At 35.8% G+C, this 11,099-nt stretch overlaps 1 protein-coding gene across 1 annotated transcript; it reads right to left on the reverse strand.

Annotated features, from left to right (window-relative positions):
- Positions 1 to 1,993: 1,993 nt before the first annotated feature.
- On the reverse strand, positions 1,994 to 8,983 carry chst14 (carbohydrate (N-acetylgalactosamine 4-0) sulfotransferase 14). Its single transcript, XM_073816477.1, has 2 exons — positions 8,599 to 8,983; positions 1,994 to 5,022 (listed from the first exon to the last, which is right to left on the reverse strand). Exons 1-2 carry the CDS (start codon positions 8,869 to 8,871, stop codon positions 4,195 to 4,197), a joined length of 1,101 nt encoding a protein of 366 aa, XP_073672578.1. The 5' UTR covers positions 8,872 to 8,983; the 3' UTR covers positions 1,994 to 4,194.
- Between the last annotated feature and the right edge of the window lie 2,116 nt (positions 8,984 to 11,099).

An 11,099-nucleotide genomic window follows, 5' to 3' on the forward strand; every position in this document is an offset into this window, starting at 1 on the left:
AAACATTTTTAAGAAAATGTCGATCATTTCCCTACATAAGACCCTTATTCCTCGGCTGGGATTGTGTAGAGCCCTTTAAAACTGCAATATGGACCTTCAACCTGTTGATCCCCATTGAAGTCCACTATATGGAGAAAAATCCTGGAATGTTTCCCTCAAAAGCCTTATGCTAATGATACACCGGCCAACTTTTTGAGCAATGTTGCCGGGCAACTTTGGCAAATGTTGCTGTCAACAGGCAGCCAGATGTGATACAGGGCCCACAACTGATTTGAAAAAAGTTGCCCCGTGTATCATCAGCCTTAATTTCTTTTTGACTGAAGACAGAAAGCGATGAACCTCTTGGATGACATGGGGGTGAGTAAACTATCAGAAAAAACACATTCTGGAAGTGAACTAATCCTTTAACTTGTGATACTTACCAAGCTATGGCATCAACACTAAGTATAATGTTGGTATGTAACTCATTCTGCACCATTTAACATAATAGCACACTTTAGTAAACCCCCTTATTCTACATGAATGAGAGGGTTTACTAAAGTGTGCTATTATGTTAAATGACTGATGTTTTTTTTTCATGGCTAACAATAACTTAGCCAGTAAATATATAAAAGTACATGATTGGCACTTGAATTCTACCCACAACACCCTAATGAGCTGTTCACACAAAATGTGTTTTTGTTTAAAAACAAACCAAAAAAAAGCAAGAATGGGGAAAAAATGCTAAATGTTTATTTTTAAGTTGGACTTGAATGAATGGCATATCATGCGTCTGAAGTTAAGAGTGACGGCCAACGAACACTAGCTCATGTTTACATAGAAAACGAAAAAGCAGCTCATTGTAATGGAAAAATGTATTCTGTGTGAGCGGCCCCTATAACGGCTTGGCAATGCATTAGAAACCACTCGAAAATTTCAGGACCTAACTAGCAACACCCTCCCAGTAAACACAGAACATTCCCCTAACATTACGTTATCATACGGTTCAAATAGAAGCGAATAAATACATTTTGGTAATGTTCTCTGTTGGTTATTTTTGTTTTATTTAGCTGGACAGAGAACCACTCATAACATCCTAGCAGCCGTTTGAAAAGACAAGCACCTCTGGAAACAACAATACTCTTGATCTTTCTTTGCTATTCTTATAAATTACAATTTCTAAAACTTTATGGATATACACTACCAGTCAAAAGTTTTTGAACAGTAAGTACAGCAAAAACAGTCAAATTTTGAAATGTTTTACTATTTAAAATAATGGTTTTCTATTTGAATATATTAAAAAAAAGTAATTTATTCTGTGATTTCAAAGCGTCATTACTTCAGTCACATGATTCTTCAGAAATTATTCTAATATGATTTGCTGCTCAAAAACATTTGTTTGTTATGCTGAAAACAGATGAGTAGATTTTTTCAGGTTTCTTTGATGAATAGAAAGTTCAGAAGAACAGCATTATCTCAAATAGAAATCTTCTGTAACATTGTAAATGTGTTTTGCATTATTGATCAATTTAAAGCACTAAATAAAAGTATTAATTTCTAGAATTTCTTTCCCCAAATTTTTTTTAAGATTTTGAATGGTATAGTGTATAATGTTACAAAAGCTTTTTAATTCAGATAAATGCTGATGTCTGGATGTTTTTATTCATCTAAGAATCCTAAAAAATGTACTCAACTGTTTTAAATATTGATTTAAAAAAATTATAAAAATGTTTCTTGAACAGCAAATCAGCATATTAGAATGATTTCTGAAGGTCATTCATGTGACATTGAAGACTGGAGTAATGATGCTGAAAATGTAGCTTTGATCACAGGAATAAATTACATTTTAAAATGTATTCAAATAGAAAGTATTTTTTTAAATTGTAAAAATATTTCAGAATATTACTGCTTTTGACATATTTTGAAACAAATAAATGCAGGCTTGGTGAACAAAAGGGACTTTCTTAAAAAAAACAACAACATTAAAAATCTTATTGTTCAAAAACTTTTGACTGGTAGTGTAGTTATCACTATAGTTCTTGGTGTGAACAAGCCTAAATGTACTTCCTAGTATTCCTAACATCCCTCCTTTTTTCATCAGCTTGTTACTAGCTTAGTTCTTTAATATAAATATGCTTAGTCCTAGAAAAAATACCAGAAGAAATCCAGCTTGTGGCTTTCAAAATTTTTTTTTTTTATTTCCTCGTTGTACAGTACTTCTGCTTTTGGATGTGAAACTGCATTCCTCATAATCTCTTAAGGGATTCAACTGAGTCTCATCTTTTCAGAGGAAGTGGCAGATGGGAAGAGTTCAAGTTTGCGGTCAAAAATATTTTTGATTGGTCGTATAAAACTCAACACAACGCATTAGATACAGATAGGAACAGCCTCAAAAGCTATTCGGAGACTCGTTTTCTCTCTATGACCTTCACATTTCATTTTGTAAAATGATTAGTCAGCAACATCATAGAGTGACAGCAGAGGTAATTATCTAAATAATCAAAAAGAAAACACTGGAAACGGTAATACTGCAAAGACAAGTGAAAAAAACGGTGGAAGCTTGTGCTTACTAATATAAAACTTTTGCGATAGTCTTGCGCACAGCACAATGTTCTTTCATTTCCTACTACATCTCTTGAATAAAAATAGCTGATTGAGTATTTCCAGTTTTAAATAGTGGTTTGAACTTATTAAATAGCTCTCAAATACACTGTACTGAGGCTTATATTCAAATATATTTTCAATTCTGTACAGGTACAAAAATCTGTTAAAGTGTTAAAATATTAACATATTGAAAGATTATAGACAGTCTCATAAAGCTGGTGCCTTTGTTAAAGAGAGAGTTCACCCAAAAATGAAAATTAGCCCATCGTTTACTCACCCTCCAGGCATCCTCGGTGTATACGACTTCCTTCTTTCAGATGAATACAATCGGAGTAAAATTACAAATTATTCTGGCTCTCAAAGCTCTCTCATGGCTATGGGCGGGTGTTTCTCTTCATCAGTCCAAAGTAAGTCCAATAAAGTGCATCCATTCATAATAAAAAGTGCCTCACATGGCTCTAGGGGGTGAATAAAGGCCTCCTGTAGCGAATCGATGTATTTTCATAAGAAAAATATCCATCACTTTAATCTTACTTGTGCCAACTGGTTGTACACGGAAGCCGCTCCAGTACTTTACTTTGTGTAATTACGAAAACATTTATTTCAGTGAAAAAAATAAGAGATTCTTGTTTAAATTTTTCTGACAATTAAATGAGGGCAATAAACATTTATTATCAAATGAAAATTAAATTGGGCAAACAGGTTTACTATGAAAATACATGAAAGAAAAATTGTGTAAATATTCTGTTAAGTCACCTACATTATACTGTACAAAAATAATACAAGACTAATAAAATTCTGTTACATGTTAAACCATACTTTCATTTTGACAGGCTGCCGTTGCTGTGTTTTCTCAATGAAAGTTCACATCATCATATAGTAAGACGCAAAGGCCGAAAATGACCAGAAGTGTCACGTGTGCTTTAGTATGTGTGTAGTAAACAAAACCAAAGCCATTCATACATACAGAGGCAAACGGAACATGCATTCATATTTAAACCATCTATCTGCATTTCAGTATTCACTGACACCAGTCCATATCACGATTCGAAGTGACAGACCAACTTTTAATTTATTCATCTAAAAATCAACTAATTCTGTGGCATTCTGCGCTATAGTAAATTCTTTTTTTTTATAAATTGACTCTGTGATCCCATCCGTGTTTTCGCGGAGGACAAATTGTAGACGCACGACCATGTAGAGAAAGAAATTACATGACGCTGTGTAAATAAAATAAATAAGAACCAGGTATAGAACTGTTCTATTGGAAAGGTAACCTTAAATTACTTCTATTGTGATCTGGTGCTATATAAAAGATAAAATTAGGCCTATAATGGCAGCGGAAAAACTGCATCGTTTGTTTACAGGAGAGTAAGTAAGGTTTCCTGTGTGAGACACTTTTTATGATGGATGGATGCACTTTATTGGACTTGTTTTTGACTGTTGAAGAGAAACACCCACCCAATGCCATGATAGAGCTTGGGAAAGCCAGGATCATTTTTAATATAACTCTGATTGCATTCGTTTGAAAGAAGGAAGTCCAATACAACAAGGATGCCTGGAGAGTGAGTAAATAATGGGCTAATTTTCATTTTTGGGTGAACTAACCCTTTAATGCCTACAGTACTCAGTGGTTGTGTTGGGTAAAGGATAACCGAATAGAGAGAAGTCCAAAATATACTTGGGCAGGAGCTCTTTGAGAAACTTCTGTGGCACAGTGCATAGATAATAATGTAGCGTTTCTTTGGTGACGGGTTTGTACCAAGTCTGGCGTTCGGGAAAACGTACGTGTTGGGGCGCTCCGACGCGTTCCAGAATGTAAGAGGCGTCACTCTCCAGCCGTTCGTACGAGCCGATGAAGTCGTACTCTATAGCACAGGGTTGACACAGGTTGTAAATGGGCATCCAGTGTTCGTTCATGCGCTCCGGGTCTTCATCAAGCAAATAACGCACAAACTCTGTGAAGGTCACGTCATTCCCTGCTATTTTTTTATCCTTTGCGTACCCTTTTCTATAGCGGCGTATGATCTCCGCGCCGTATTTTCTTTGATAAGCCTCAATTTCGCCAAACTTGTTCCGATAGGCTGAAAGCAAGCGTGCCATTGGTTCTCGCACGAACATGAATTTATAATAATGCCGTAGTCTGTGGCGAATCTCTTCTGCTGGAAGGTCCGACAGGAAGACTAAATCCGCACGATGGTCCATCTTCACTTTGACGTCCACGTTGGCCAGAGCGCCGCTTAGTACCTTTAGTACTCGTTTCCAGTTGGAACAGGCCACTTTGGGGACGTAGCAGTAGAGGAAGCGATGCTCGTCGTTTACTAGTATGTGCTGGAGGAGAGTCTTCCTCTGCAGTGGACTGAGAGACCACACGCTGTGAGGCATGTTCTTCTGACCGCACATCGATCTTATGGTGCGGTTGCGGATCTCTTGTACAATCTGAGGAGAATGAGGCATATAGAACTTTAGCATGATTAAAAGTGCATAAACTCATGCAGAAATCATAAACAATGTAAATGATGTCTCTTACTAAAATATGTAGTAGAAAACTGATGAAAGATTTACGTTATTTAAAAAAATCCATGTGGTTTACATATTTTGGACTATTTTGATGATGTCAAATGATTGAACTTGGTGAGCTACTAGCACTACCTGTTGCTATTTTTACCACAACACAACTTGTAAAATAAAATACTTATACGATGACCGCAGCTACTGAAATAGCTTACTGATGGCGATGGACATGTGTAGGCTTGAACCAAAGGTCGTACCATCGATTTTCCCCACAAGGAGTCTAAATGTCCCTGGATACTGAGTGAAATCTCTGCTGAGAATCTCCTTGAGTGGCTGCGGCGTCATGACAAGCGTTGACATGTTTACATCCTGCCAGAATGGCATCTAGCATTTCTTGTCTCTGCTGTTTGTAAGCTCTTTCAGTAGCTGTGGTCTACTAAAAGCCATCAGGGCTAAAGTGGAAAGAATAAAGATGCAGGTCTTTAGGAAGTTTTATTTGTCCACAGGCATCTTCCCATTCTTTTCTGCTCTTCTTATCGCTAGGAAAGCATTGAAGACTTACATCCCTTCTTTTGTTGCCCTTCGACTGAAAATTACAACCAAAAGCTGCATAATGTGGCATCGTATCAGTATTTTATTTTCTGAGTTGTGTTGTGGTAAAAATAGCAACAGGTAGCCCAGTAGCTCACAGAGTGCAGCCATTTTACGTCATGGAAATAATGGCTCCCCCCATAATCCATAATGTTTAAAACGATGCAGATTTTTTACATAACGTGAGTCTTTCATGGGTTTTCTACTACAGTATTTAGTAAGAGACATAATTTTACGTTATATTAAGCCACAGGTCTTAAAAACCGGGCTTCCCTTTAAATATCTGTTTAGCAATACATCAAATATCAAAAATCTAAATTAAATCACACCAAAAGTACATTTTAGTGCGCATCCACTATGGAAGCCCATTTCCGCTACTAAATTAAAAATGGTAATTGTGACTTTTCTCACACAATTCTGACTTTTTTCCTTACAATTGCAAGTTTACATCTCACAGTTCTGACTTTTTCCTCACAATTGCGAGTTCACACCTCACAGTTCTAACTTTTTTTCTCACAATTGCATGATACAAAATCAATTCTGACTTTTTTCCCCTCCAAATTATAAGATAAACTTGCAGTTGCGAGTTATAAAGTCAGAATTGTGAGACGAACGTAAAATTTTCAGAAAAAAAGTCAGAATTGCGAGACAAACTCACAATTCGGACTTTTTTTCTCAAAATTGCATGATACAAACACAGTTCTGACTTTTTTTCCCCTCCAAATTGTAAGATATAAACTCGCAGTTGGGAGTTTTAATCTCACAATTGTGAGACATAAACTTACAATTTTTAGAAAAAAAGTCAGAATTGCGAAACAAACCCACAAATCTGACTTGTTTTTTCTCAGAATTGCGAGTTTATCTCACAATTCTGACTTTTTTTTCTCAGAATTTTGAGACAAACTCGCAATGGCGAATTTATAAAGTCAGAATTGCTAGACAAACAGAATTCTGACTTTTTTTTGCATGATATGAACTCACACAATAGCAAGGTATAAAGTCAAAATTGTGAGACATAAACTTACAATTTTCAGAAAAAAAGTCAGAATTGCGAGACAAACTCAATTGTGTCTTATTTCTCAAAATTGCGAGTTTCTTTGAGTTTTTAGGTCAGAATTGTGAGATATAAACTCGCAATTTTGAGAACATATTTTTTCCCCCTCAACCTTGGACTTTATAACTTATAATTCTCACAATTCTGACTTTATTTCTCTCAACTGTAAGTTTACATCAGGCAATTCTGAGAAAAACAGTCAGAATTGTGACTTTATATCTCGCAATTCTGAGTTTATATTTCACAATTCTAACGTTATAACGCGCATTTTCAGTTTCTATCTCTCAATTCCAAGAAAAAAGTCAAATAGCGAGTTTGTATCATGCAATTTTGAGGGAAAAAAAAGTCAGAATTGTGAGATAAAAAGTCACAATTACCTTCTTTATTTTTTATTCAGTGGTGGAAACTGCCTTCCCATGAAGCACTGTGAATATCATAATTCCCATAGTTGATTTGGTTGATGGCTTACAATGCTTTAACAAAGACTTGAAAACTGCTGTGCGGAAAAAATTCTGGCCACTGATAAAGTGGTTGGACTCTGCTGCAAATATGAGCCCTTAATGGGTGCAACTTGCCAATCAGATAATCAGTTTTTTTGTGACATTGTGTACCAACAGATTCTTGAATTAAGTGAATTTACTCAAAGGTCTCAACACAACTCACTGTGTGCTCTAAATATAATTTTCTCCTAATGTACACTAATAATAACAAATATTTACATTTCAAAATAGCAAACTATGTTTAGATTGAACAATTTCCATAAAGCCAAAAGCAGATGAAACATGAAGATGTGTTATTAAACAGAAGAAAACATTTACTCTGGACATTCCACTGCATGACCAAACATCAAGTGAAGTGCACTTAAAACCAATTCAATCAATCATTTTCAGAATACATACACAACAAGAAAAAAAATGTTGCAAAATATACTATCAGCATAAGAGTGTTCATGCCTCACATTTAGTTGCCCTTTTCACACACACACACACACACACACACACACACACACACACACACAATATACCTACTGAATATGTGTAATAACTTTACACAATAAGCAAGAGTCCAGATTTCATATCAGTGGTTTTGAGAGATCAGAGAAGGTAGCTGAACTGTCATGTGATTGTACTCTTCTGTCAAGAGCACAGCAGGGATCTTAACTTGAAAGAATTGGCCCCAAGTTTCATATTTCATATCTTGGCTTGAAGGTAAGCAGCTGTTTAATATTTTCTGGAATGAAATATGGAGTTTCTCTGTTCCATCAAAGATGCTTCCCACATACCAACTTTAACCAAATCCATAGATCCCCCAGTTAAGTAATAAGAAGGGAGTATAATAGGATTAATCCGATATAAATAGGAATAATCGGGTTTTACACCTTAAAAATACTTCTTTTACTCTACAGTCCAAAAGTCTAAATGAGTGTCTTAAATGTATTTATTCCAAATAATTGTTTATCGTTTCATATAAAACCTAACAAACTTTCTATTCTCGCTTGAAACGTGTTTGTGCTTTATTTGTTTAAAATAACAAAAACTCTGTTTTATGTGTATAGTTAGAGTGATGCAAGCCATTTTAACATGTTTACTTGGCTATTTTGGCTAAGTAAAAACTGGGGACACTGTATTGAACTGAATACTGGCATCCCCCCAATGTTGTCTAGGTAGGAAGCTCACTAGGTTTTGAGACGCAGCCCGAGTTACCATGAAAATGCTCTGCTGTTCAGACTCGCGAAACTCGCAGAAAGTTTGACGACTAAATGCAAACATATCAAAACATTTATGAATTTCACAAAACACGTCACCGTTTATTCACAATTTATGAAATTGTGTCTCTGTTTGACCATGTTACCTTACCTGAGACTCCACGTCCACAGCCGCGTCGCTATTCCTCAGTCGGTATTCCACTTTCCTCCCGTTGGCGCGTGGCGGCGGAGTCTGCACGCTGTTCAGCATTCCCTTCTCTATCATGAGCAACAGGCCTCCGGATGCCACGATCACGGCGAACGTCAGCACCGAAGGAACGACGGCGGAGTGACGGCGAACGGTGGTCGCGCTCACGGACGGTCTGAAGTGGACCAGGGAACCGCTCGCTCGTTTTATCCCGTACTCCTTCTTGCGAGGCGGCATAGTGAATCACATGCGTAAAAGAGTCCGTTCCGTTATTGAGGCTCAGTGACTCAAAATACCGACAGATCAACACACATCCATCGCGTCAGTGGAGCAGCTAACCAGCATCTGATTTCAGTGCTTACTGTGAAAAGAAGGGGGAAAAAAGCTTTTTGAGAGAGCATGATGGGAAATGAAGTATTGAGCAATGGGGGTGGGGAGACCGATTTCGGGGGAAAGTTAGCTTCCCTGTTCGTGATTGATGCAGAGCACTAGTTACTTTAACCCTTGTGCGACCTTATGGACATTTATGTCCATTTCAGTTTTGCTTTTTTGTTATAAGTGTGCCTGTGTTAATGCCAACTGCATACATTTTTGCTCAGGTGTTTATTTTTATTGAAGTTTTAATATTTCACCATCATTTCCTTCAAAAAAATCTATTTTACCCTCTGTACAAAAAATACGTTATATTACCTTAAAGGAGTAGTAAAAATTTACAGATAATGTCCTCACCTACTTGTCATCCAAGATGTTCATGTCTTTCTTTCTTCAGTCGTAAGGAAATTGTTTTTTGAGGTAAACATTTCAGGATTTCTCTCCAGATAATGGACTTCTATGTTGCCCCCGAGTTTGAACTTCCAAAATGCAGCTTCAAAGGGCTCTAAACGTTCCCAGCCGAGGAAAGAAGGGTCTTACCTAGCAAAATGATGGGTTATTTTCTAAAAAAAAAAAAAAAAAAAATACAATTTATATACTTTTAAACCTAAAATGTTCGTCTTGTCTAGCTCTGTGTGAACTCTGTGTAGAGATTAGAAAGTATATAAATTGTAAATGTTTTTAGAAAATAACCGATTGTTTTGCTAGATAAGACCCTTCTTCCTCGGCTGGGATCATTTAGAGCCCTTTGAAGCTGCATTTAAACTACATTTTGGAAGTTCAAACTCGGGGGCACCATAGAAGTCCAATATATGGAGAGAAATCCTGAAATGTTTTCTTCAAAAAAACAATTTCTTTACGACTGAAGAAAGAAAGACATGAACATCTTGGATGACAAGGGGGTGAGTACATTATCTGTAAATTTTTGTTCTGAAAGTGAACTACTCCTTAAAGGACAAAAATGTCCACATTGAAACCCATAAAATTTTTTAACCCTGGGCCATTTGACTTTAAAATGATGCAATATTTGTTAATAGGCATTCATTCTATCGGCAAGGCTTCAATTTTTTTACTAAATTGTGCCATTTTTTAAAATTTGGCATACACATTTTTTGTTAAATCTGACACTACATAAAAATATAAATGCCTCAAAATTAATGTTGTTGTTCTTCACTGACACACCAAGAATCTAATAAGCAAAGAAAAAAAAAATCTGCTTAGCAATTAGTATATGGAAATTACTACTGTTTTTTGTTTTTTTTCATTTTTTCTTAAAAAAGCACCTGTGGCATTATGCAAACAATCCAGCATTTAAAGAGTTACAATTCTGAAAATTAATGAATGTTTGGTATCTATGGATAGAACAGATGCCGGTTAAAAAAAATCGACATCAGTGAAAGTGGAAGAAAATAATAAAACGTATTTTTTTGACAGTTTTTGTCCATTTTGCACCTATGTGTAACTTTTTGTTTGAACGCACAAGGGTTAAATTACACAGATTCCTTAGTCAAGGTGCTAACTATCCAGCAAATACAGAACGTTTCCCTAACGTTAGTTTTTGGTTCCCATTTGGTTTTTTTTTTTTCTAACATTAGGGGAACGTTCTTTTTAGGTTATATTTATTTGTAACCATAAAATAACCTTTCCCAGAATGTTCCATGGTGGTTATTATTAAATAACCTAAAAATAATCTAGAGAGAATGTTCCCTAATGGATATTTTTAGGTTATTATTTTGCAACCATAAAATAACGCTCCTGGAACGTTGCATGGTGGTTATTATTAAATAACCTTAAAGAACATTCCCTGATTATAGTAACATACAAACCAAAAACTAACGTTCTATTTCCATTAAGAAAATTGTCCTGACAAACCAAAAACAAACCTTAACAAAATAACATTAAGGGAACCAAAAACCAACTTTCTGGGAACGTTATAGTAACGTTAGGGGAAGATTAGAATAATGTTCTAAAAACTAACTTTCTGAAAACCAAAAACTAACGTTCTGGCAACATTAATAGAATTAGTACTATGTTCTACAAACCAAAAACGAATATCCTGGGAACCAAAAACTAACGTTCTGGAAATGTTAGAA

This window comes from Garra rufa, chromosome 13 (assembly GCF_049309525.1).
Source record: "Garra rufa chromosome 13, GarRuf1.0, whole genome shotgun sequence".
Taxonomy (NCBI): domain Eukaryota; kingdom Metazoa; phylum Chordata; class Actinopteri; order Cypriniformes; family Cyprinidae; genus Garra; species Garra rufa.